The 27,083-nt window shown below is 48.8% G+C and overlaps 1 protein-coding gene across 4 annotated transcripts in view; it reads left to right on the forward strand.

The window, feature by feature from the left end:
- The window catches only part of ARHGAP33 (Rho GTPase activating protein 33), a 53,141-nt gene extending 27,573 nt beyond the window's left edge, over positions 1 to 25,568 (forward strand). For 3 of the 4 annotated variants that reach the window (XM_083161991.1, XM_083161992.1, XM_083161994.1), the window contains 18 exons: positions 2,770 to 2,907; positions 2,986 to 3,078; positions 4,114 to 4,236; positions 4,384 to 4,461; positions 5,908 to 5,977; positions 7,765 to 7,821; positions 7,936 to 8,085; positions 9,973 to 10,075; positions 10,235 to 10,379; positions 11,253 to 11,335; positions 11,948 to 12,055; positions 14,653 to 14,783; positions 20,154 to 20,331; positions 20,553 to 20,686; positions 20,788 to 20,859; positions 21,842 to 22,402; positions 23,196 to 23,563; positions 23,695 to 25,568. In XM_083161991.1, the coding sequence (XP_083018117.1) occupies positions 2,770 to 2,907; positions 2,986 to 3,078; positions 4,114 to 4,236; positions 4,384 to 4,461; positions 5,908 to 5,977; positions 7,765 to 7,821; positions 7,936 to 8,085; positions 9,973 to 10,075; positions 10,235 to 10,379; positions 11,253 to 11,335; positions 11,948 to 12,055; positions 14,653 to 14,783; positions 20,154 to 20,331; positions 20,553 to 20,686; positions 20,788 to 20,859; positions 21,842 to 22,402; positions 23,196 to 23,563; positions 23,695 to 24,723 (3,621 nt within the window). In that variant the 3' untranslated portion in view covers positions 24,724 to 25,568. The remainder of the gene's footprint in view (positions 1 to 2,769; positions 2,908 to 2,985; positions 3,079 to 4,113; positions 4,237 to 4,383; positions 4,462 to 5,907; positions 5,978 to 7,764; positions 7,822 to 7,935; positions 8,086 to 9,972; positions 10,076 to 10,234; positions 10,380 to 11,252; positions 11,336 to 11,947; positions 12,056 to 14,652; positions 14,784 to 20,153; positions 20,332 to 20,552; positions 20,687 to 20,787; positions 20,860 to 21,841; positions 22,403 to 23,195; positions 23,564 to 23,694) is intronic. The other variant, XM_083161993.1, reaches the window with a different exon arrangement.
- The last annotated feature ends 1,515 nt before the right edge of the window (positions 25,569 to 27,083 follow it).

A 27,083-nucleotide genomic window follows, 5' to 3' on the forward strand; every position in this document is an offset into this window, starting at 1 on the left:
CCCACGTCCCGGTGCCTGTCATCTGTATTATACAGGCGCTGGGACCATGATTTCCCTGTTGCCGATGCAGCCCATAGAAGCTACAGTACATAGGACGGTACTACACATGCACCAGTCCCGGCACCTGTCATCATAGTACAGGCACGGGGAACGCGAACGCTGCTTCGGGGACCAGGAGGAGTGGTGGTGGTGGTAATGGGGGGCAGCATTGCAGCCAGCGGCGGCCCCCCTTCTACAATAAGGTACGAGTCGCCACTGCTAGGACCTGATTCAGAGTTGATCGCTGCTGTGTGAATTCCCAAGGCAATAGTTAGGGCACGGACCGTGGTGCGCATGCACGAGGCCAAACGGCAACAGAAATCACAACGTCACATAACAGGAAGCTGCCGTCTGTGGGTGGAAACCGGACGATTTCTGGGAGTGGTTGGAAAAAAGGCAGGCGGGCCAAGGTGCTTTAAGAGAGGGTCTGCGACGTCCGCTCCAGCCGCGGTCAGCCTGTCTCTGTCGCACAGTTGTGGGAGGGTCACAGTTATGCACACCTGCACACACTGGGTAATCGTTCGATGGTGAGTTGGATTTTCAGATCCATTCGCAGACTTGCATGGGTAATAACAAAGCATTGTGGGAGAAAAAAAAAATACCAGAAAAAATTAAATATATATTTATATAGCACTTCTACAACCATCAAATCACACAAGGGCAGCAAATAATATTAGATTACACTTGCAGAGTTAAATTGAACACTTAAAACCAATTATTTCAGAAGTTCATATAAAAGTTCACCATAAAAAGATGACGAGGGAAACTCGGTGAAGAACGGCGATAAAAATCAAGAAATAGATTCGCCAACTTCTCATTGAATACACTATTGGCGAATCCTGGCGAATCCCGGCGAATCCCAATGTAAAATCCTATTGACAAAGCCCGGCGATTTGCAGCGAATAACATATGGCGAATTGTCCTTCATTCGCCGGTCGCCATCGGCGAATATAGCTCATTGAAAAGGGTGATTCGCTTTTGGAGCTCCAAAAATCGCCGACACACAAAAAAAATCACAGATTCGCCATAAAACTTGGCGAATCTGCCTCATTGAATACCGCCCATTGAGTCTGGTTTGGAGAACATATGGTGACAGGTCACCTACACTGGATGATAAGTTGTTCCTGTATCTGTAGCAGGTAGACAGCATACAGGTGATCACAGCTTGGTGATTCACAAGTCCTCACAGCATACTGTAGCAGGAAATACACAGGCTTCACAATGTGGGTGCAACACTCCAGAGGTCCCTAGCGTAGTCTCCACACCCCAAGCCTATTGTCCAGCCACTAACTGGCATTGGGGACACTGACCTTCTGCTCTGTGCAAACATTTAACAGGAAACCACAGGTGTTGTTTATTAGCCAAACCATGATTCACATCCAATCGTAGGAAAACCTGGACTGGATCTAAACAGTCATTCTGCTGCAGCTCTAAATTCTGACCCTGCTGTTCCACATTTATTTCCTGTGGAACTATACTGTCCCGGCCAGTATATATAATTGAAATCAAGTTGGCCTCTTATAATATCACTGTGGCTGGCAATCTCTAATCTAAAATCAAAGTTACCAACAAGAAATTGACAGGTTATTAGCTCAATATTATTCCCCTGCGTCCCCTTAGTCCTGGTGTGAGCAGTTAATCTCCCGCACCGGACATCTGTAGCAGAACTCACCCCACTGTCCGTGGGATGTGCAGCAGTGAACCTACAACTCTCCCTGTGGCCCCCCCTGCTACTGCAATGCTGCAGAACACAATTATGATACAGCCAATCAGAGCCGGACTCCATGACCCATAAGTATGAGTCCTCCCCGGAGGCCGCCCTTCATCTTCCACCTCGCTGTTAATAGCTGTGAGTTATTATATCCTTCAGTTCAAGTTGGTGATTTTGTTAATTAAAACATTGTTACAAGAAAATAGGACAATTAGTGCAGTATAATTAGACGCCTAGAAGCCGCGCATGGCTATATTTCTAGTCTAGATTTATGTATACACCATTACTCTGTTGCGGTATACAGTATGTAGACTGTCTCTTCTGCTTATTATGTATGAACCATCTTATCTACCCTCTGGCGCTGTGCACTCCTCCCCTCTATGCACCCTCCTGGCGCTGTGTACTCCTCCCCTCTATGCACCCTACTGGCGCTGTGCACTCCTCCGATCTATGAACCCTCCTGGCGCTGTGTACTCCTCCCCTCTACGCACCTCCTGGCGCTGTGTACTCCTCCCCTCTACGCACCTCCTGGCGCTGTGTACTCCTCCCTTTTATGCATCCTCCTGGCACTGTGAACTCATGCCCTCTATGAATCCTCCTGGCGCTGTGTACTCCTCCCCTCTTTACACTCTGGTGCTGTGTATTCCTCCCCTCTATACACCCTCCTGGCGCTGTGTACTCCTCCCTTCTATGCACCCTCCTGGCGCTGTGTACTCCTCCCCTCTATGCACCCTCCTGGCGCTGTGTACTACTCCCCTCTATGCACCCTCCTGGTGCTGTCTACTCTTCCCCTCTATGCACCCTCCTGGTGCTGTCTACTCTTCCCCTCTATGCACCCTCCTGGTGCTGTCTACTCCTCCTTCTACGCACCCTCCTGGCCCTGTCTACTCCTCCCCTCTATGCACCCTCCTGTCGCTGTCTACTCCTCCCCTCTACGCACCATCAAGGTGCTCTGCATATTTCATCTGAACTGTGTCCATTCCTTAACTGCTGTTGGTTTTCTGATCTCGCCCCTCTAGGGTCGATCCTGGTCTGTCTTACGGAGTTATGAGGATTTTCAGGTCCTGGACTCCAATCTTCACCGCTGTATTTTTGACCGGCGTTTCTCTCAGTTGCTTGAACTGCCCCCTCGCTGTGAGCTGCCGTCCCAGGGACTGGTAAGTGTATATGATCAGAGCATAGGATGTAGAGTACAGCTGTCTGAATACGATCTAATCAACCCGTCGTGTCCTCAGCTTCTGGCCCCACTGCTCTCTCGCTATCTGAAGGCTCTTTCTGGAATTGTGGACAGTAACATCAACTGTGGCCCCATACTCAACTGGATGGAGGTAAGAGACCCTTCAGTTTCCACATGTGTCTATAAAGCAACATACAAGTTGATGGCATATTAATAAGCTATGTCACATTAAAAGATCAACGGTGTCTACATAACCTGTCAATAGATTGGCCCCGGCGGTGGGATGTAATTCTGTCTGACATCACCGTAGGTGCGGCTGTCTTCCCGCACCTCTGTGACCTTGGACAATATTCCATCCCACCGCGGTTATTAGACAGTCAAAGGGTCCACAATTCAGTGGTCAACATGGACTTCGATCAACATGCAAATGATCAACACTCAACAACACTCAAGCCTAAACCTAACTGCCACCACCCCCAGTGCCTAACCCCCAACCCTCCTACAGGTGCCTAACCATCTCCTCTGATAGCCTAAAGGCCCCTATCCACTAAGCGAGGCATCGCATGCCGTACCTCGCATGCAATACCCCGCCATCTCACCTGCAAGCTCCTGGGCGGCTGCATCGCATACGATACATCATATGCTGGCCTTTTTGCATACAATGTACCGTATGTGATCTTTTTCCTGGGTGCGGGATCCTTGGTGCAGCAGTGGTGATCGTCGGCTCTGATCCGATGCGCCCGGGCATCAGAAACGAATCAGAGGGTTAAACACATTTGATTTGGGCCCTTTTCATTCAATGCTTCGGCATTGGATAAAAAGGGCCCAAATTGCACTAGTGGATGGGGGCCTTAACCCTCCCCAAAGTGCCTAACTCTAAAAGTCATGAAAAATTACACATCCACATTTTTCTGTTATGTCCTTTTGCATTTGGAACGTCTCAAAATTTCAAACTTGTTGACATAAGTCCACGATGACCAGTCAACTGCAACCTTTTGACCCGGTCAACTTGTTGACCATTGACTTGATGATCATCTAGTGTCGAAGTATTGACTATTTCCATCAGGATACTGCCTGGTGTGAGGCATGCCTACATATAACATAGTAGAAGATGTATAACGTTGTACTCCACAGAGATTAATTCATCGGATATCCACTATGATTATTATTATTTTCTGTGCTGTAGATTGATAATCATGGTAACCGTCTTCTAGTCAATGAAGAGGCTTCGATCAACGTGCCGGCCATCGCCGCAGCCCATGTCATTAAACGATACACAGCACAAGCTCCCGACGAGCTTTCCTTCGAGGTAAGAAGTTCAGGCCTGCTATGTTCTCTCGGTCTCTCTACGGTAAAGGGCGTCCACTGTGTACAGATATGGTCTGTAATATCCTGGTGGATTAATGTGCATTTGTTGTATATTTTATATAAATATTTATTTCTCCACTCTGGAAAGGTTGGAGATATTGTGTCGGTCATTGACATGCCACCTCGGGAAGACACCAGCTGGTGGAGAGGAAAACACAGCTTCCAGGTGAGACCAGCAAGGTTGTGTCCTACATATGATACACATGAGAGAGACAGGACCAGGGGTGGTGCCCAGGGCCAACAAAAGGATTGGACATTGGTACATAGGCCCTTATTTTGATCGGCACGGTACGGCCCGCGTGCGGCCGTACCGCCGATGTTTTTTGTCTGCACATGCGCAGAGGTCATTCTGCGCATGTGCAGCCCCCTTCGCCGCAGACGGATTTCGTCCGCCGCAAAGGGGGCGTATAGGGGCGTGAGGGGCTTCAGCCCCTCATTTCCCTATGTGTACGCCCCGCGTTTCATGGGCGTTCCCATGCAAACGCGGGGCGTATGCATGGTAATGAGGGCATGACGCCCTCATTACCATGACATGGGGGCGGAAAGCTGACGTCGCCGGATGTCAGCTTTCAGCCCCCTTACAAGCTCCCACACGGACGATTGTCCGTGTGGTCTGAGCTTGCGGGAGCTGCCGCGGCGTGCGGGCCTGCCTTCGATGGTCGTCGACCATCGAAGGCAGGGGGCAGCTCCCACCATGGTGGAGGCGTAGCCTCCACCATTTTTGTGCGGATCGCCAGCCGTCCGTGTATGGACGGCCGTGGCGATCCGTCCGGTGGGCGGCCCTTGGTTTGTGCGGTCGGAGCCCCGTGTGCGGCTCTGACCGCACCAACCAGAATAAGGGCCATCGTCTGAAGAGCACAGCAGTGGTGATTATACTGAGGGCAGATGGGGCTCTGGCACAGTCACTGTGGACCAATATCTTCCTAAGCCACCAAGGTCACTCCCTTCGAGTAGGTCTACATGGCTGAAGATTCCTCTTGGCCGCCCTGGTGGTGATCGCAGCCGGTAGAAGATGAGTCTATGAAATGTGTGCACGTGGATTGCCGAGCTGCTCAGTCCTCAATAGTAAGGGGACTCCTGCTTCCATGGTGACGGTGGGCCTAAGGCCCCTCACATACATGCTATTGGGTGACTATATCTTTCTGCCCCATCAAATTCAATACAGTTCTACTGTGAATCGTAAATGTTCTTGTTTTAACATGTTAAAGTGCATCTGCTTCCTCAAACACAACGGAGGCGGCCATTTTGTTTGACAAAGGATGGTTAAAGCCAATGATGTAACTTGGAACCCTTATAGCATTCCTCATTACTCATGATCCATGGCTGAGACAACAAAATGGTTTCCTCAGAGTTCTAAATGAGGTTGCATGTGTTCCAATACCCCCCACCCATTTCCAGCCATCACAACCACCAAAGATCTTTCCAAATCTCGATGCTCCATCACCACTTAGACAAGACTGTAAAGATTCCTAGAACTTTTTCATCTTATCAGGGACCTATAAGGAAGCACAGGGTTGGTTATAATGGCCCGTATGAACTTCAGTGTTCCCATCTGATGAGGCGAGCCCGATGTGAAGTCCAGATGTACAATATAAATCTGTCTTCTTCCTAGGTGGGATTTTTCCCCAGCGAGTGTGTTCAGCTCATCACAGACAGTAAGAACCCGTCCCCAGCTGCTGCAGGTACCACTGATCAATGTCATTCTGTATGGAAGGTGTCTGGTGGTGTGTGTTCTGAGACCATTACCGTAACCACTTAGCTCATATGCCACACGCTTGTCGCACAGCGCTGGGGGGGGGGGGGCGTGGCTGTGTGTGCCAGTTCAGTTCTCCGTGTCTGATGACTTCTGCCAGTGGGCGGCTCTATACAGCATCTGAGCTTTATTCGTACGTGGTACAGGGTCTCCCTGCAGCACTGTGTGTCACGTTTCCCCTGCGATGTCTCCTTACACGTCAGAGCGGCTTTACATGTTGAAGGGAACGCACCATAGCAGAGGATAGAGATCACAGCGTTTGGGTATTCATTGTAATTATTCAGAACTTAATAGTAATATGGTCATTGTATTTCCTGTATTGTTTTTCTACATCTTCAGTCACTGGGGTTTTGGGCAACCGGTCTTCTTAAGTTTAGCAAGGCATGCTGGGAGTTGTAGTTCTGCAGCTTGCCCGCCCTTTGAGCAAAATTTCCAGGAAATGATCTTGTTCACATTCTGTGGTGGCGGATTAATAGATCTACAGTGTCTAGGTAGACAGTGAGTAAGTCCATAGGGTGAAAAGGTCGACATTCAAAATGTCGACAGGGTTACTACGCTCGACACACTGTCCTGTTCTCCCTCTATGCTGGCAAGTATGAAAAAGTCCCAAAAAGATTTTAAAAAGTGCAAAAATCATGTCGACCTTTTGCTGTCGACCTACGGACTGTCTACGTAGGCACTGCAGATCTATCAGCCGTACCCATTCTGTAACCGGGGACCAGTGCAGATTTGGGCAGGTGATACAATGGCCGGGAATCCCACTTTGTTATAATGGACACTATTATTATATATCTGTGTTTTATACCATATTCCTTATATTGTGTTGAAGGGCAGCCAGTATAAAAAGGAGGGTGCGATCTAGCCGACATGTCAGGCAGCGTGTGCTGCATCTATCAATACAGAATGTTAGGGTGATGTACTAAGGTTTGGAGAGAGATAAAGTGGAGAGAGAAAAGGGGCCAGATGCACTAAGCTTCAAAACGTCATAAAACGGGGAGTGATAAACAAGCAACCAATCAGCTCCTGCCTGACATGTCATAGACTGTGTTTGAAAAATGTCAGGTAGGAGCTGATTGGCTGGCTGTTTATCACTTTCTGAAGCTCCGTGCATCTGCCCCAAAGTACCATCCCATCCGCTCCTAACTGCCCTGTTACAGGCTGGGCTTTAAAAATGTCAGGAGCTGATTGGCTGGTATTTTATCACTCTCCAATTTATATCTCTCCAAGTCTTAGTACATCTGCAGCTATATGGTGCAAGATGAGACTGTCCAGCAAACCTGCCAGTGAATCTATGTCGTCTGACTTATTTCTGGCTGTCTCTGCCGTAGCCAGCAGTCTCCTATGTGCTCGTGTTAGCTCTCTCGCAGAACACTGTCTCCCACTGTGTGCTGACGTACAGTATGTAGCCGTCTCTTTGCAGGCTGACTGTCAGGCTGTCTCTGCCGTAGCCAGCAGTCTCCTATGTGCTCGTGTTAGCTCTCTTGCAGAACACTGTCTGCCACTGTGTGCTGACGTACAGTATGTAGCCGTCTCTTTGCAGGCTGACTGTCAGGCTGTCTCTGCTGTAGCCAGCAGTCTCCTTTGTGCTTGTGTTAGCTCTCTCGCAGAACACTGTGTGCTAACGTACAGTATGTAGCAGTCTATTTGCAGGCTGTCTGTGTGTGCGGCTTGGCCTCGCTGTCTATGCACCTGTGTTACCTGTCTGTCTGTTCACAGAAGGTGATGTAAAATTGGCCATCACATCTCCGCATGGCTCCAACTCTCCCAGACCAGGTGAGATCATATGTCTAATCCCGCATCTCATGCACCAGTCTGCCCGTCTCTCTTTCCCGTCGTCTCCCACGCTGCCTGTCTCTCCCTTCACTCTCTCTGTCTCTTTCTCCGCAGTCTGCAGGCGCCACGGGAAGCTTGCGGGGTTATTGCGCAGTTTCATGGCTTCCCGGCCCAGCAAGCAACGTCTGCGGCAACGGGGCATCCTGAGGGAACGGGTGTTTGGGACAGATTTGGGGGAGCACTTGCTGGATTCCGGGGAAGAAGGTGAGAATTAGAACTTTGCTGTCATAAATGAAGTGGTGTATGTAATAGGGTCAAAATTCACCAAAGATTCGGGATGTCAGAAAATCTCAGATTTTTTTTTTTTTAAAGCGGCAACCCTATACAAGTCACGGGTTTGTCTTGTAAATGGTTGCCGTTTTAATTGATATCTGAGATCAGCCGGCTGACTGCCTGGTACATTATCTGTTTCCCAGATTTGATGCATCTCCCCCTACACCTGATAAAACATTTCCCCATCAAAGTTTGAAATCTCAAAAATATTGAGATACTCCCCAAAAAAACCTCTATAGTTCTATAACAAATGAGAGAATGACGGAATAGTCTCTTATCCCGTTTTCTTACAAGACTGAGATCTAGATCAACTTTATTCCACACTCTATATAAAAGCGCCATCATAAAATAGTTATGGGAAATTCTGGATTCACCGTATCTGCAAATAATGTAAAGGGAAAAAAATAGGAAAGTTCTGAATTAACTTTGGTGGAAAATAGGGCACGGTATTCCCTGATGGAAACTGAATTATTCATTCTAGAATCTGCCTATAAAGGTAATGGAATAGTAGGAGATCAAAATCATTCTCTCAGATGGCAAAAAGTATTCTATATTTTTAAAGCTGTCTAAAGGGGAGACTGTAAGGGCTGTGTCACACACTCCAGCTCCTGCCGGGTGGCGAAACCCCACACGGCCAAAAGCTGTGCCGCACACAGTAGGTAAGCCCGGTTGCAGCCGGATCCCACCACTGGAAAGGACGGCTGACGGGCTGTGGCCATCCCCACCATTCTAAACTTATCAGTGCGGCACGGCTTCTTGGCCGTGCGGGGTTTCGCCGCCCGGCAGGAGCCGGAGCTCATACTAGCCCTAACGGATATGGTATCTGGATGGCTGACTGACCGTTCCTAGGGGGCTGATTCAGAGCTCCGTGCTGGTCTGCTTGCGTTCGGAGCCCAGCTAGCAGGTTAATGCCACCCCAGGGAACGCGTGCAGGGCTGCGAACGGGTGTGTACGGGTATGCATCCCTTCGCTAGCGCCCGCACAAAGGAAAAATCGTTTGATGGTTGCTTATCCAGCATGTATGCACAGAGGATCGCTAAAATCGCTGGGCTTCATAATCATAACTGAGGTGTCCTTTTACGTGGAACCATTTTGGCCTTGACTCTTGCGCAGGCTGAGGTCCAGGTGTTACCGCACAGAGTCCTCTACAATGCTCCTTACTCTTCCGATGGGCTAAGTGTTATAGACAGATAAACTGCCAACCAGCGCCTAATACCCCTTTCACTTTGCGGCAAAACCCCGGGTCCACCCAGTTTGAGGTGCGGTGTAAAAGTATCGGACTCCGGATCAAGATCTCAGGTCCGACCCAGCTTTGCGATGTGAAAGTGATATTACTGACATTTCAGAAACGCAGTTTGACAGTTAGGAGCTGTTGTTTTATTTCTCTCAACTTAATCACTCTCCAAGGCGTAGTACATCTGCCCCAAAGTCACACAAGTCTTGTGTAGGGTAAAATAAATTACTACTGACTGCTTCCCTATGTGGGAATTAATGTTAGTCCCACTCCCAATAGAAAGTGGGTGTGACCAAACACTGAGGGGGTGTGACCATGTACTGTGTGGGCATGGCCATGCATCATGGGGGCGTGACCACACCAAGCTGGGAAGCCACACCACCCCTCCCAGTAACATTTTATGCACTCTGTGCAGAGATACATGCCGTGGGTTTGTGCCTCTGCTCCCGTGCATGCGATACATCACATAAGTGTATGGGCACCTTTAGAGGAGGGGGAGCAGGGGAGACGAACAGGTCACGGGTATTTGTTGTCCGCTGATCACCGCAATGTATGACTGATCTCTCGCTCTCCCCGGTTCTCAGTTCCCAGAGTCCTGGTGTCATGTGCTCAGTTCCTGGAAAAGTACGGGATAGTGGATGGGATCTACCGCCTGTCTGGCGTCTCTTCCAACATCCAGAAGCTGCGGTTAGTAGTCTGATGTCTGACTCTGTCCCGTCCCCTTCAGAACAAACCTATAAATGGGACTTTGGTTCCACGAGCCCTTTGTATAGATTGCGTGCTCCTGGTCCGATCACCAGTACATAAAGTGACCCTTTTGTCTCTTGTCTCCCGGTCTTTTTCCAGGCACGAGTTTGACAGCGAGAGGATCCCGGATCTCTCCCGGGATACATATCTGCAGGATGTGCACTGCGTCAGCTCTCTGTGCAAACTCTACTTCCGAGAGCTCCCGAACCCACTGCTGACGTACCGGCTTTACCACCCCTTCACCGTGAGTACCTACCCTCCCAGCAGTAGGGTGCCGTGCTCTGAGCTGACCCAATACTTCAGCAGAGAGAGACCTCCGAGGATGGGTCATTAATGCCGACATGCATTGGGTTGATCACTGAAGGTCGACGTTGTTTATGTTGACACCTGAAATAAGTCGACATGCCTAAGGTAGACATGCACACAAGCATTAGGTCAACAATGGCTAGGTCAAAGGTTGACATGGGGTTTTCACTTTTTTGTCTCGAATGTCGACACAGTCAATATGGACACTGTCAAAGTGTACCTTGTCCCCTTGCGTGGCTCGCTGCGCTCACCATGCTTCAGGCACTATTCTCTTCTTCCTCCAAGCCGTAGTGGATGGTAGGGCATGAAATACCGCCTGTCAGCACATGTCGGCTCATAAGAAATGTGAAAAACCCATGTCGACATTTTGACTGTCGACCTAATGCTTGTATCATCCTTCCATCCATGTTGACTTTAGGCATGTTGACTTATTTCAGGTGTCGACCTAAGCAATGTCGACCATATACGGACCATCCAATCCCTCTCTATCTCCAGCACATTTCTGTGTAGACAGTAGCTGCTTCTCAATAAAACAACTCTTCTGCTATTTGATGTTTAGCCACCAGGGGCAGTGTTTGATATTAGGCTGTCCCAGCAAGTAGCATGGCAGCTCCCACTCATGCTAAATGAACTGATCGTGTCGCAGTATACACTCCTACATGTTTATGGCTCCAAGTCCGTGACTTTGGTTAAGGCGCAGGTAAAAACATGAAACTATTTAGTTGGCATTTACTGGGCGCTTTTCTCATTAAACCAATGTGCCGGTTCATGGCAGCCGTATAACCATGTCGCGCCTTCTCACTCCCATCAGGAGGCAATGTCGGCATCCAGCGAGGAAGAGAAGCTGATCTGTGTGCACGATCTCATCCAACAGCTGCCCCCTCCGCACTACAGGTAATTGTGCTGCAAGGTTACTGACACAGCCCTCAGGGGCTTGTAATAGACACTTTCTTTTCAAATCAAAGTAAAGTCCGTTGTGTTCTACAGGTCTCAGATAAGACATTTGACTTGGGATTGTAATTTCACACAAATATGGCAGCAAGCGCTGAGCAACTTCTGAATTCTGTCTTAAATAAGAAAACTTTTTGGACTTTCAACTTCTTTCAGCCTTCTCTATCCTGTATCAAAATAATGGTAATTCTGGTTCTCTCGCAAAGCACATTTGGTTTGCTAATGGAAAAAAACATGCTGCGCTGCAGGTGGATGGATGTAACATGTGCAGAGAGAGTTAGATTTGGGTGCGGTGTGTACTTCAAACTGATATCTGTATTTCAGTGTAAGAATAAGGCAGACAGTATTTACCCTGCACAGAAACAAAATAACTCACCCAAATCGAACCCTCTCTGCACAGGTCACATCTGCCCCCCTGCAGTGCAGCAAGGTTATGTCCATTAGCAAGCCAAATGTGCTTTGCGAGTGAACCTGAATCAGTGTTTGTTGCGCCACAGTGTATCGCATTCAGCTTGCAATATGCTGACGTTACTGCCTCGTGCCTCCTTCCTGCAGGACACTGGAGTACCTGATGAGGCACCTGTCACGCCTGAGCGCTCACAGTGACCGCACGGGAATGCACGCACGGAACCTCGCAATTATCTGGGCCCCTAACCTACTGCGGTGAGTATAGGATAATAATCGGACATACGCTCTAATGAGACATCGGACTTAGCGTATATTATATAATCACTTGTGTATTATACATGCCTTAATATGTCCTGCATGCTCTAGTGCACTCTCCACAGGTTACCATGTTCAGAGAGTGTGGCTTCTCTAACATAGTGCAGTGTGGAGAGAGATAAAGTACTAGCCAATCAACTGGTACTTTATCCCCATACACGTTATCTCTCTCTAAGGCTTAGTAAATAGACCCCTTAGTTTTGTAGAAATGATCTGTATGTGTTCGCTGCCAGTGATGTAAAGTTACCTAAAAGACTGCAGTCTCATGCAAAACCACGGGTGTGGTAGAGCTCACAGACCATGCCAGACGGCCAATAGGTAGACACCAAACGTTAGACATGCATTAGTCAGACATTGACAAAAGTAAAGGTGCCCATACACTGAGCCAATTAGGGCCGATTAGGACAAATCAGGATGTGAAATTGTCCCAAATCTGCTCAGTTTGATGTCCCCTCAGGTCTGATTCGCGGTCCCGTGCACATCGGACCCGAGCAGGTGGTTGGATCTGCTGGCCGTCCGACCACCGGGCCTGGGACCTCCTTCTCCATGGGGTGGGGGGGGGGGGGGGCAGCGGGGTCCGGACAGCTGGTGGTGGTGGCGGGGGTTGGGGTCATTTGGTCTACAGCATGATGGTCGACAGTCATTAGGTCGACATGGGAAAAGGTCGACATGGTTCTAGGTCGAAAGGTCATTAGTTCGACAATGTCAACAGTCAAAAGGTCGACATGGGGTTTTTCACTGTTTTTTTTACCTGAATGTCAACACAGATGACATGGACACAGATTGAAGTGCCCCGCATCCCCTCACACCGCTCGCTGCGCTCGAAATTCTTCGGGCACGGTGCCTCACTACGCTCGGCACACTATTTTATTCTCCCACCACGCCCTAGTGGATGGTAGGGCATGAAATACCGCCTGTCGGCTTTTGACTGTCGACCTACTGATCTTTCGAACTAGAAACATGTCTACCTTTTCCCATGTCGGCCTAATGGTGTCGACCTAATGACTGTTGACCATCATGCTGTAGACCAAATGACCGCATCCCGGTGGCGGGGGGCAGGCAGCTCATAGTAGTGGCGGGCAGCGGGGTCCGTCCGAGCGGCGGCACCTTGGAGGCAGGGGCTTGTAGCGGCGTATTTTCAGGGCGGCGGGATGCAGCTGCTGAATATTTCAAAATAACTGGCCGGCCATCGATTGGCTGAGAGTATCAGAGGGGCAGAAACCTGCAGGATTTGGTGACATCAAAGATGGTTTAAAGCAGGCACATCCAACCTTGGCCCTCCAGCTGTTGTGAAACTACAAGTCCCATCATGCCTTGCAGAGTCTTGCTATTAGGGAATGCTAAAACTATTGCAAGGAATGCTGGGATGTTTAGTTTCAAAACAATGTGAACAGGGGCAGATTGGAAACAAAATCCGGGCCCGGGAAGGGTCTTCAAGCAGCCCATGGGGGGTGTCACGGTAATGAGCCGGCCGGGGGGGCGTCACTTGGCTGGCTACGGTGAGACGCTGCTCGAGGCCACGCAGGCCATAGTCGCTCAGTCCCGGGTGACAGCACCCGGAAGTGCCGGCGGCGGCCATATTAGCTGTGGGCACAGGGCAGTTGATGGCTGCGGCCTCGGGCACTAACCGCTGTGGTAGTACAGTCCGAGGCCCGAAGCCCAGCCACGGGAAAGCGACGCCTCAGACAGGGAAAAAGCGGCCAAATCAGTACCGGCCCACCGGGAAATTGCCCGATCTCCCGGTGGGCCAATCCGCCCCTGATTGTGAAAGCTGCTCAATCAAACTAGTAATTCCTCTCAGGTGCTGCAAGGGAGGGGGGATTTAACCCCCAGCACTGCAAAAGGGCATTAGTAAAAAGATTTGAAACACCAACATATTAGAGGGTCATTCAGAGATCTTAGTTACATATATTTTGCAAAGGATATGATAAGTTTCCGGGCCTCATCAAGGCGTCTCTGATACCAGAAGTCCCACACTGCATGATAACAGCACCCAATCTGGCCCATATAATTGTCTACTGTATGGCCAAATGATACCAGCACTTACCAATATATCTAAGTTGAGAGCCAGCCTATAAGAAGTTACCCCTAAATTTTACTTTCAAAACAGCTGGAGGGCCAAGGCCAAGGTTGGACATGCCTGGTTTAAAGTAAGAGAAGGAAAAGCACGAGGGAAAGGGAAAAGGGCCCTGCTCGTAAGAGTTTACATTCTAAAGCATCTTCGAATATGAACCATCATACATTTTCAAACAGTTTCGCTATTACACATTGCAATTTAGAAATCATTAGCAATAGATGTGCAAACCGCTGGATTATTTGGGGCAAGTGGCAGACACAACTGCTTTGTTCCCTATAATCTATGAGACCCCATTTACTCATAGAAGGCAGATGACCTTCCCAACATCTTGTACATTTCCACAAGTGTCCTTCGGTAGTATACTGATCCTGGAGGATTCAAGACGTTGACGGCATTCTTAAAATGAGCTGAAACGGAAATCTAACCAAATTTATCATTTTAATTGGCTTTTCCCCTACAGGTCACGGGACATGGAGTCTGTAGCGACACCTGGGGCAGACGCGTTTCGTGAGGTGCGCGTGCAGTCTGTGCTCGTGGAGTTCCTGCTGTGTAACGTGGAGACTCTATTTAGTGACACCTTCACTTCGATAGGTAAGAAATGTACCCGCTGCAAACAATACTGCCTCAGCTGCTGCTGACTTCTTTTCCGGCATGCCACTTCAGTCTGGTAGACTTGCCTTTCCCACCCGCCAGATCGCTATTCCCTGACTTTTCGGAACGCAGACTAGTTTTTAAGCAATTATGTTAGTGGTTTGATTTTATCAGTATAATGGTAATTTGGCCATTTACAACAAGCAGAGTTGTATTTGTAATTATAGAAATATTGAACCGCTATGAATAGCTGAGAACAGTAATGGGCACCTACCGAACCACTATGAATAGCTTGGAACAGTAATGGGCACCTACCGAACCACTATGAATAGCTGGGAACAGTAATGGGCACGTACTGAACCACTATGAATAGCTGGGAACAGTAATGGGCACGTACTGAACCACTATGAATAGCTGGGAACAGTAATGGGCACGTACTGAACCACTATGAATAGCTGGGAACAGTAATGGGCACGTACTGAACCACTATGAATAGCTGGGAACAGTAATGGGCACGTACTGAACCACTATGAATAGCTGGGAACAGTAATGGGCACGTACTGAACCACTATGAATAGCTGGGAACAGTAATGGGCACGTACTGAACCACTATGAATAGCTGAGAACAGTAATGGGCACGTACTGAACCACTATGAATAGCTGGGAACAGTAATGGGCACGTACTGAACCACTATGAATAGCTGGGAACAGTAATGGGCACCTACCGAACCACTATGAATAGCTGGGAACAGTAATGGGCACGTACTGAACCACTATGAATAGCTGGGAACAGTAATGGGCACGTACTGAACCACTATGAATAGCTGAGAACAGTAATGGGCACCTACCGAACCACTATGAATAGCTGGGAACAGTAATGGGCACGTACTGAACCACTATGAATAGCTGGGAACAGTAATGGGCACGTACTGAACCACTATGAATAGCTGGGAACAGTAATGGGCACGTACTGAACCACTATGAATAGCTGGGAACAGTAATGGGCACCTACCGAACCACTATGAATAGCTGGGAACAGTAATGGGCACGTACTGAACCACTATGAATAGCTGGGAACAGTAATGGGCACGTACTGAACCACTATGAATAGCTGAGAACAGTAATGGGCACCTACCGAACCACTATGAATAGCTGGGAACAGTAATGGGCACGTACTGAACCACTATGAATAGCTGGGAACAGTAATGGGCACGTACTGAACCACTATGAATAGCTGGGAACAGTAATGGGCACGTACTGAACCACTATGAGTAGCTGAGAACAGTAATGGGCACCTACCGAACCACTATGAATAGCTGGGAACAGTAATGGGCACGTACTGAACCACTATGAATAGCTGGGAACAGTAATGGGCACGTACTGAACCACTATGAATAGCTGAGAACAGTAATGGGCACCTACCGAACCACTATGAATAGCTGGGAACAGTAATGGGCACGTACTGAACCACTATGAATAGCTGGGAACAGTGATGGGCACGTACTGAACCACTATGAATAGCTGGGAACAGTAATGGGCACGTACTGAACCACTATGAATAGCTGGGAACAGTAATGGGCACCAACCTGCACATTCTTTGGCCCACCTGCAGTACTCTCATTATCCTGACAGTAATGTTAGCAAAACTGACTGCCACTTATGTAAGGACGCTTGGGTGACTGATATGACCCAATTCTTCCTTTTGCTACCACTGGATGACACTAGCTGAAATCCTCTGCAACTATTGGCTTTTCACTTCTCAAAGAATGTTGTTTGCACCTTTCCACTTTAACAACTGGACTCTGCTGTCTTGCCTGCTGCCCCACCCGCCGCTCCCCTCGCCCCCCATGCCCAACATCAGCCCATGCCAACAATCCTTCTGGCTTGGCTTTTCCCTTCTTGCACTGCTCTATGCCTTGCCATTTCTTAATCTTGGATTTAGAAGATGACCGGTATGGCTGAAGCCTAAATTCTCTTCTTATCTACATTGTATTTCTCTTCACCACCCTCTTACACCAGCAAAAGAGTCCGGTTTCCGTAGAGCCTCTTGCGTGTCCGTGAGACTCCGCCTGCTAACTTTACCCGAAGCTTGGTACCTATCAAAGAAGAGAACGCGCTCCACGCAGATTCCAAGCCCTACAGATGAAAATGGCTGCAAACCAGAGACGGATCTCAAAACGGACAGTTAGGGGCACAACGCGGAATTACGGCCAACTTTTTTTTTTTTTAAAGTGAACTTTTTTTTCTTTGTCCTTCATAAAGCTGGCAAATTGATTTCATGTTGGCAAAATAAATCTATATTTATTCCTTGAAATTCCCCAATTTTTATGTTCTCCCCTCCATGAGGCGACCAGTAGCACTGACCTCTATTATCTCTGAAGGTGGTTACTAGAACCAGTCCTCACTTCACCGGTAGTGGTGGGGGGGTATTTGTGCAGGGCGGCAGATCCCCAACTGTTCTACAGGGGACGCATTTGAGTTCTAGCACATTATAAATTGAGTTCTTTAAGGAAATGTGTCCAGTAACATCTGCACGAGTACGCTATAAATGTGAATTCTTTTTCTTTTTATATGTATGTTCCATATTCCATGTAAATATCTTCTATATATGTCTAGTGTCCGTGTGACTCCGAAACACTGTTGGCAGCAAGTGAAACTACAACTACTAGCTTTCGAAGCATTAGCCTTGAGCGGGCTTCCACTGCCATCTGTTGGCAGCAAGTGAAACTACATCTACTAGCTTTCGAAGCATTTGCTTCGAGCGGGCTCACTAGTTCCAAATATTTTTGTTACCAGTGACCAAGAACATCCGTGGTATACTGGTTTAATGCTGATGGTATGCGATCATTAGATGGACAGTGTCTAGGCCGGCAGTCAAAAGATCGATCACTGCTGGTCGACAGGCAGGCGGTTGACACATAAAAAGTTGACACGGTAAAAAGGTCGACAAAAACAAAAGACTGACATGGAAAAAGGTCGACGTGTTCTTTTTAACCGACTTGTTCATACTTTACCATCCTAGTGGACATAGAGGGAGAATATCATAGTGTGACAAACGCAGCGAGCCGTGCGGGGGGACGCGGGACACTTATACAGTGTCCATGTCAACATTGACATAAAAAAACAAGAAAACTAATCTCAAACTTTTCCCATGTACACCACCTTTGCCTGTGTCGATGTTTTGACCATGTCGACCGATTTACTGTCAACCTAGACACTGTCCACCTAACGAGCCATACCCAATGTTGATAATATTAATATTTTAATAAATGATAATAAATATAATGACCTGTGAGAGCCACTGTCAAGCGCATGTATGTAAGTACCCCGGAGGGCACCAGGGCATTATATATTATTAATATTTTTTAAAAACTTTATTAAAATGTCTTTGACTGATCACGTGTAACGTGACCTGTTCGTTTGGTGGTGAAAGAAGGTTTTATAGAAGAATAATAATAATAATTAAAAAAAACAATGTGGTGCATGCCCAATCGGTCTGACGGTCTCGTTCTGGTGCTGACTGGCTAGCACTCTATTCTATCCGCCTGCTGTGCTCAGTCTGGCACTCGCGCTAATCATTCTGTACATCTGGATCTTACCCTGCTCACTGCCTGTGTGCTCTGCCTGACTGCCACACCCACCCCGTCCCTCTACACTCATTCCCTACACTACATCCATGTCCCCAGGGCTAGTTATAAATAGAATTAAATATAACGGGATAAAAACGAGGCTGAGAACCAGCATAAAGCATATATACCAAGCAGGGGCAAATTTAGGGGTCAGGCCGCCCCTAGGCACAAAATTTTTGGTCAAATTAGTCTGGAATGGACCCGGTGGGAGGAACAACACACTGGGCTCAGTCGCGCCGCTCGGCTCATCTGTCCCCGCCCCTGCACGCCCATTCTATACACAGCAGCCAATAGGCGAGTGACGAGCGGCGCCGACATAAATAATGTCGACACCAGCGCCTCTCGTCACTCACCGCTGCCTGCTTGGCCATGCACGTAGTAGTCAGTGACTCAGACTGACGGCTGCCGCCCGTAATATGTGCCACACCTAGGTGCGTGACTCACGGGCCTAGTAAAAAATGCGGCCCTGATGCCAATGCTTATCCAAGCATAATAAGCCCCAGCCCCTGATCTGTGCAGACCATTCCCCCTGTGCACCCAGAACTGGCCCTAACCCAACTATCCATGCCTAAATCCCTGCCCAATCCAGCAATGCCCGCTTGCTGACAAATCCTGAACTGCCGTCACAGCTGCCAATTAACACATCATCAATCTCCTGCTTCTTCAAACCATAGATCTCTCAGATGTTTTGCAGTGCCTTGTGCAAATGGTGCCATCTTGAAATGTCTGCGTTGTGTTACAGTGCCTCCGTCCACTACACACTGTGGAGGCAGCCATCTTGCGGAAGTCCATCCTTTTGAACTGGCAAGTTGCATTGTCATGAATAAGGCCTACAAATGGCTGCCTCCAGTGTAGGGGTCAGGTACATTTTTTTTTGTATTATTTAATTAAAGTGTATTTAGTTACTATGTATCATTCCTGTTGATGGAAAAGGGCAAAATGTGTGATCAGAAACTTAAGTCATCGGATTGCACCGAAGTTGTCGCACCTAAGTAAAAGCAATGAAAGCTGTGTTATGGTAATGTTCCAAATATCTTATCAGGGTTATATACAAAACCGAGCCTGCTTCATGTGTACATAAAACGGCCATAAATGTCTGTATATAAGGGCTGGATTGATAAGGAACGCCTCCATGGCTAAAAGTTTTTATTTGTGAACACATTTGAACACTTATTTTGTACATGATAACTCTTTTCATTGTAGTCCCCGTCCTTTTCCACACATGTGCGCAGACGATTGACAAGTCGGGCAAATCCGTCTGAGAAGAATGCTGGTGGTTGTTGTCGACGGCAGGACCGAACATCAGCATTCACCACGTTGTCAGGGTTGACGCGTTGACCCTTAAGGTGCTCTTTCATCTTTGGGAAGAGGGCTGCAGCGCCTGCAGTACAAGGAGGTTTTGCCACACCCGTCGTTGCACCCTGCGACTTTCATCTCTTCCCAAAAATAAAAGAGTACCTTAAGGGTCAATACGTGGCTGGCTGGGCAGAGGCCTAGTCCACATGGCAATGGCTGCCACACTATCCATGTGACCAGTCAACCGCCCACTTCCTTTCTGAATGCCACATTATATGTTATGGTGTTAGCTTTGCAGAGCACCGTGGTGTCTGTTGTCACTAACGTGTCTCCACGACTGACCTTAGCACGTGTTCCAGTTTCCCGGCTAGAGGCTCACGAAGCCTGTCCGGGATTGTGCCTTAATAGCCCATTAAACTGACTCCATGAAATGCTGTCCTTGCAGGTCGCTGTGGTCCGCTCCGACCCCGCTCCTTGTTGGGCGGATGCCCGTCGGGGCGTCTTGTCAGCCTACAGGAGGCCCAGGCGCGGAGTCAGAGCCAGAGGGAGGCCGCTGAGAAGCTGAGCGCAGACAAAACTTCCCCCAACAAGCACGAGAGGGCGCTGGAGAGCGGCGATGAAAGGTATTGGTGGTAGAAAATCTGTGTGATATGTTTTATATGTGTGAATATATAGATCCGTTTCATGTTAATTTTGGTTTCTTTTACCTGTGTGGTCAGCGGCCACCTATTTTGCCAGCAAATAATGTTTAATATATGTCTTGATTCTCTTTGTGGAATTGCAAGAAGCCCGGCAGGGTCCATAACAATCTCTTTATCTCCTCCGCTGTGCTTCGTTCCCCCAGGAAAGGTCCACGCGGCCGCAAGAAATCTGGAGGTGGCAGCAGTTGGAGAACCTTCTTCGCCATAGGCAAAAGTTCCTCCCAGCAGAAGAAGTCTCGCCCTGGCGGCCTCCGAGACCGCTCCGCCCTTCTGAGAGGTAATCACGAGGCGTTCTTGCTCTACATCTGTTTGTTTGTCTGTGGATTTCACTGTGTCCTCACGCCACGCTCTCTTTCTCTCTCTGTTATCACCCCTCAGGAGTGCCTGAAACGGTCACCCTGCGGTCGGCCAAAAGCGAAGAGTCCCTCTGCTCTCACACCAGCGGCACTGGTAGGTATACCTGTTATGGAGGAATTTGGTGTATCGCTCCCCTCAAGTACTAGTACGTTGAGTAGTCTAGTCTCCATTCCTTCTAGCACCCGGCACCTTTCAAAACCAGTGCAGTTCTTACTTGCCTGGGGTGTCGCTGTCTGCCATGTTGCTTCTAGCACATATCTGGGCTGTGTATCAGGGCTGAAATACAGACCACACTGTGCTAGAAGCACTCAGCAGCGAGCGGCACCCCAGGCAGGGAAGAGGAACTCTAATGATTTTGGAAGATGCAGGGTGCTAGAATGATCAATAGTAGCCCCCATTCCCTTCTTATTGCTGGCTTTTATTTCTGTGAGAAAACAATGTTCAGAGACTCCAGCAGAGGGCGCTTTCCTCCACCCCCTTGATTGCTAATACCCCTTTCACACAGCACGAATAACCTGGGATCGACACCGGTCACTGTGCGGTGTGAAAGGGCCTTTTCAAAAATGGCAGTGCTACCTCCTCCCCCGCTCCCGATGACGAGACGATGCCCCCCCCCCCCCCCCCGATGACATCAGCGACATGCGGGGAGCTTCACCTCCCCTTCTATTGTCAGCAGCAATACAAGGTCCAGATGTGTTACCAGCAGCGGGATAAAGACGTCCCCTTTGGAACCTCTATATTAAGAATGCCTATGGGAATTTGGAATATGGAGGGGTGGGGGGGCATAAGGACCTCTCTAAGGGCCAGATGTATCAAGCTTCCAAAAGTGATAAAGTGGAGAGTGACAAACCACCAGCCAATCAGCTCCTACCTGTCATTTTTCAAACTCAGCCTGTGACATGTCAGGTAGGAGCTGATTGGCTGGCTGTTTATCACTCCCTATTTTATCACTTTTTGACTCTTGATACATCTGGCACTAATCGACTTGCGTATTAAACTCTTATCCACAAACCTCTCATTTGTTGTCATGAATTTTTTTTTAATATTTCCTTTTGCACCTCTTGCCCCATCGTAGGATTCCACCGGACCTCCCGTCTCCGCCGCCCGCGCTCCACCAGTGACGGACTCCCCTCGCGACTGCCTCACTGTCGCTCAGTAGAAAGCTTAGTACCCTCTTCTCCTTCCCCTCCTCCTCCCGGGGTGCCCTCACCTCCCCCCAACTCGGCACGTCCCCAGTCGGCGTGGATTGAGGAGGACCTGGATCTTTCCCCACCCCTCCCAGACACAGATGGCCTTGGATTTGACCCCTTATCTTTCCGTCTCTCGTTCTCTGACCATGAAGACTCTAAGTCCCCTACGATAGTGAAAGCGGAGGTGACCAGCCAAGGGCCTTCTCATTCCCTCCAGCGTAGATTGAGCCTTTCTCCCCCTGGCGGGTGCTCGTCATCGCCTGCTCACAGCCCCCCGGAGCGGTTGATGGCAGACGTGGAGAGTCAGGGTCCCGGAAGCCTCTCTCCTCCACCTCAGATGCTCTCCTTGCTGCTGCAGTCCTGCCAACTACGCCTAAGTGAGACCTGTCTACGGGAGGTGAAGGGGAAGCTGCCTGGTGCCAGCGGACAAGAAGACCCTGTTACAGGTTAGTCAAGCATATGTCACCTTTACTCTTCCTCAGGTCCTAATTATCCCACCACTGTATTTATCTGGGTTATACCAGCAGCAGAGCCAAATGATCAGTATGTAGAGAAATACCCCAAACCTTGCCCGTGACCGGCGTCTCTCACTAACTTTCAGTCCATTGATGGGCGAGAGATGACCAAGAGATAAACCACAGGTGTTAAGGGGTGCACATACGGAGCGATCCTTCGAATCGATTTTGACTACATAGTCAAAATTGCTTCGAAGGTTAGTAAAGATCGCTGTCAAGGTGACAAATCTCCCTATAATATCACCTAGTAAAAAAGAGTTGTCAGGCAAGAATATTTTGACTAGACCGCTGGCTGTCAAAATCGCTGGTATTCACTGCTGAGGGAGTAGCTTGTGTTAATGTCAGGATCTGCCTATACATGCCAGACGTCTGCAGTTGGCGTCATCCGTATCTGGACACACACCCACCCCACGCCATCTGCATAAGATTTCTCTGTAAAAGACGCACCACCTCCGCGCTACCAATGTTGGCCTATAATGCCCACCCCACAACCTTGCCCATGCCACTAGACGGCCGGTCTTGTGCGTCCGCATGGTTGCTTACCATGCTAGTGAAAGTATGGGGCAATCATTCAGTCCCGCAGTTGCTGGAAAATGGCATGTTGGCAAGCTTAGAATCCGACCCTATGACGGTTATTGTAAATCTAGATGGCAGCCGCCTACTCAGTGGTGCAATAGTGATTTTATATTTCTTATGGTGATTTCTTTCCCCCTTTCTCATACAGGGGTGACTCTCTCTCCACAGCAGTCTGTGCATCCCCCACCTCTGTCCCTTGTGAGACAGCTGCCGCCTCCCCCACCTCCAAAGGACCCCGCCCGGCTCATGGCTCTCAAACTGGCGGAGAGTGCCCAACGCGCCCTACAGTCTTCCATCTCCACTGGGACAGTCCCTGCTAAGCCTTCTCAGCGATCAGCACAGCCACCTCACCCCTCCATGTCCGTATTCCGGCGATCATTATCCATGGAGTGTAGCGAGATCAAGGCAGCGAAGGAGGGCCCCCTGTACTCTGAGCTGCGGCCTCCCTTGATGAGCCTCAATGAGAGAACCACCGCTCAGCATCGGCTGCCGAGACCCCAAACGCACAGCACACTGGTAAGGGCAGAATGCCGACTGGTTCATAGTCTGCCTTTTTGTTTTGTTCCTGTCCATGTGGCATTGATGCGGGGAAGAGTCATACCAGGGTTGGGAGCACATTATGGACACGTCCTTTCTTTGTCTTGCAGGCACAAGTCTCCTCTCCAGCAGACCTGAGGAAGGTAACGCCGGCAGCTGCTATTCCGTCTCGTGCTCCTCACCTCCATACAAGGTCCGGCAGCCTACCGGCTCCACCGAGCCTCTGCCCACCACGCCCTCGTCCGCCTCCGTACCGATTCCCAGAGGAAGGCTCAAGGCTTCTCCCTCACCACTCCACACCTCACTGGGCAGAGCCAGAAGGCCTCTACTATGAAATATTGGGAGACCCTCCTCACATGGCCCCCCTCAATGCATCCTATGGCTTAATCCAAGCGCCTTGGCCCTACGTGGCCTCCCCGCCTTCTCATCCTCATTCTGTTCCTCCACCGGGCCTCGGCGGCTGGTACGGAAGAGCTCCACCCCCGCCGGACTCTGAGCTCTTGCGGTACTGTTGGGACAGGGCACCTCCTACACATATGCGCCCCTATGTAGTAGGGGGTGTCCAGTACCAATATATGGGGGTCACTGAAAGTAGAAGTCAAGGACCTTTCGCAGAAATCAATGCCCGTCCCCAGCCTCAAGGCAGGAGGGAGGAACCGATATACGTCAACATTCCCCCAAAGCCGAACATGGGTGGGCCCTTCCCAAGTTCTAGGGACCCTGCAGAACCAAAGCCAGATCTGCCCCACAAACAACGTCCCGGGCAGCCGCCTAATATCGGAAGGCATGAAAGCTTTGGAGGGGCGCAGGCCACCAAGCAACAGCACACCCCCCACCCAATACGCAGAGAGGGGTCTCTCAGTTTTTTCCGACCACCGCCCCTTCATCACACAGCTATGTGGGGCACGCAACCTAAATTTCCCGATGGCAGAGAGCCCCCCATCATCACATACGAGACTTCTGGAGGAGGGGGCCAGAGGATGGGTTACATACCCCCACACTGCATGGTCACCGAGGGGGGGACACTGTATGGGAACCTGGAGCAAAGAGGGACCCCGCACAGGTCATCCACACCCGCTGGATTCCTGGGGTCCGCGTGGACTGTGCACACAGAGGGGCAGACACGAAGTTACTGCTGAGACTCTCCCAACGCTTGGTCCTGACTATGACCCCAAACTACGTCATTGTTCCGTGTCCCTTTCCAGGCACTGAATGTGTTAACCTGTTGTATCCGAGCTGCGGCTTAAGGGGAACGTAATTTGTGATGTCATTGTCCAATCGTATAATACCGCTGCATACTGTGTGTATACATTTTGGGATTGGGTACATGATCCGCAGGCCCTGTAGTCCAGCTTGCCCCTTATTCCGCCAAAACAAAATCAAGTGTTGTGTCATTGCGCAATATTTTTTTTTTCATCGCATTCCCAAAATATATCGGGTAATTATGATGTTGGGGTTTTTTTTTTATTTTTTTTTTTATTAAAAGGCCTTTTAAAGTCACAAAAAGATGTAACGCAAAGGAAATAATTTTGATTATTTAATAGTTTCTTGCAGATTAGATATTTATGTTCTTAATTTATCAACTTTATATCATGGCCTTACTTCATGTATATGTCTTGCCAGTGTTACTGTAGGGATCAATCCCTACCTTGAGCTCCTTGAGTGATCTGGTTCCCAGCCTATTTTATTCTGAGCGACGTTGCTGGTATTTGCCGATGAGTAGCATTTTCCTGCCAGACGCATGTATACTGTGTATATTATGCCCTCTGTGGAAGGCTCCAATGTAGTATTTGTAGTACGTGGTGTTTTTAGTGATCTTAACTGATTTTAAAAAAGTTGCACATTTTTTTTTCTGTCATGTTTTATGCCGCATAAAGAGGTGAGCTACACACACGCGCCACAGCCTACAATAATACCTATAGACAGGGCTATTTTTCAGCAGGCTCCAGCAGGAACGGAGGCCCTTATTCTAGTTCACTCTTTGTGACAAAATATTTCTTAGATGGACAAAACCATGTGCACTGCAGGTGAGGCAGGTGTAAAACCCCACCCAAATCTAATTCTCTCTGCACAAGTAACACCTGCCTCACCTGCAGTGCACATGGTTTTGTCCATCTAAGAAATATTTTGTCAGAAAGAGTGAACTAGAATAAGGGCCTCAGTTCCTGCTGGAGCCTGCACAAAAATAGCCCTGCCTATAGATGTACTCAAAGGGGGGGAAAGCTCCATAAGTTAAAGAAAAAATGAAGTCCTGCATCCACAACAATTTGTCTTTGTACGCCTGGCCTTAGCCACATTTCTCTTTGTACACTTGGCCTTAGCCACATCAGCAGAAGGTAGGTACAGTACAGGTATGTGGCATCACACAAGGGTGGCCTTGATTTATATACACTGTGGTTGAATTTGTTCACGTCAAATAGCTCTCGCTTAGCCTCTATTGGTACACGCAGCGATCCATTCCTTTAGCAGCCTCTAGGGGGCATACCTGCACTTTTAGCATTTACAGACATAAGGCAACAAAAAATAAAATCTAGTACAAGGAGGCATCTGGCTACTGGTTTATTCAAATGTTTTTGTATTTTTTTAATGGCGACGGCTTACCCGATTAGCCCGCGTGCGCGTCTTGGGTATGATGATAGCTGTGTCCTACTTACTGTCCCCAACGGCATGTCCAGCTCTGTATTGTGATTATAGGTTACTAAAAACACACGTGACCCTGTTACCAAAACCCAATTTTGTTTTAAACCCTTCGAGTGCTAATGTGGCAGTGAGCGATCCTTAAAATATCCGCTAAAAACGCCAGCGCCGCCCACAGCGACTGTTCTTTTAGTATAAATAAATACGAATACAGTCAAGTCAGTTCAGTGAAGTTTAGTTTAAATATTGTATCCAAAAATAGAACAGTCGCTGTGAGTGGCGCTGGCGTTTTTAACGGATATTTTGAGGATCTCTGACAGCGACGTTGGCACTCAAAGGGTTAAGGGGCGGTAGAGGTTTCAAACCTTAGAGAGAGATAAAATGGAGAGATATAATGTACCAATCGGCCAGCTACTGTCCTTTTACAGGTATTATTAACTAGTTATCAGCCCTGTTGTGGTTTTTTAATAGTTTTTATTTTAAAAGACTCAAATTTTTCCTTTTTATTCTGAGCGCTTAGGAGAAATAATGATACACAAAGGTGTTTATCATCATACACAATTCCTGTAAACAAGAACAGGGTCCAGTGGCGTAACTACTGTAAGGCAGCCCCAGCTGCCGCTTGGGGGAGCAAGCCACAGTGGGGTCTGTGTGTGCGCCGGCACCCGCTCAACGCAATGATATACTGCTGCCTGTCGCTGCCCACTGGCTAAGCACCGGAGACGAGTCAGCCGCAGCACGGGTGCGGCCATGGCAGAGGGGGAGCAACACTTTTGGCAGGGGGGAGCAAAATTTATAGTTACGCCACTGACAGGGTCGGTACCAGGGAAGACAGGAAAAAACATTTTTCTTTTTCCAAATG

The sequence above is a fragment of the Crinia signifera genome, chromosome 19, assembly GCF_055691185.1.
Source record: "Crinia signifera chromosome 19, ASM5569118v1, whole genome shotgun sequence".
In the NCBI taxonomy this organism is placed as follows: domain Eukaryota; kingdom Metazoa; phylum Chordata; class Amphibia; order Anura; family Myobatrachidae; genus Crinia; species Crinia signifera.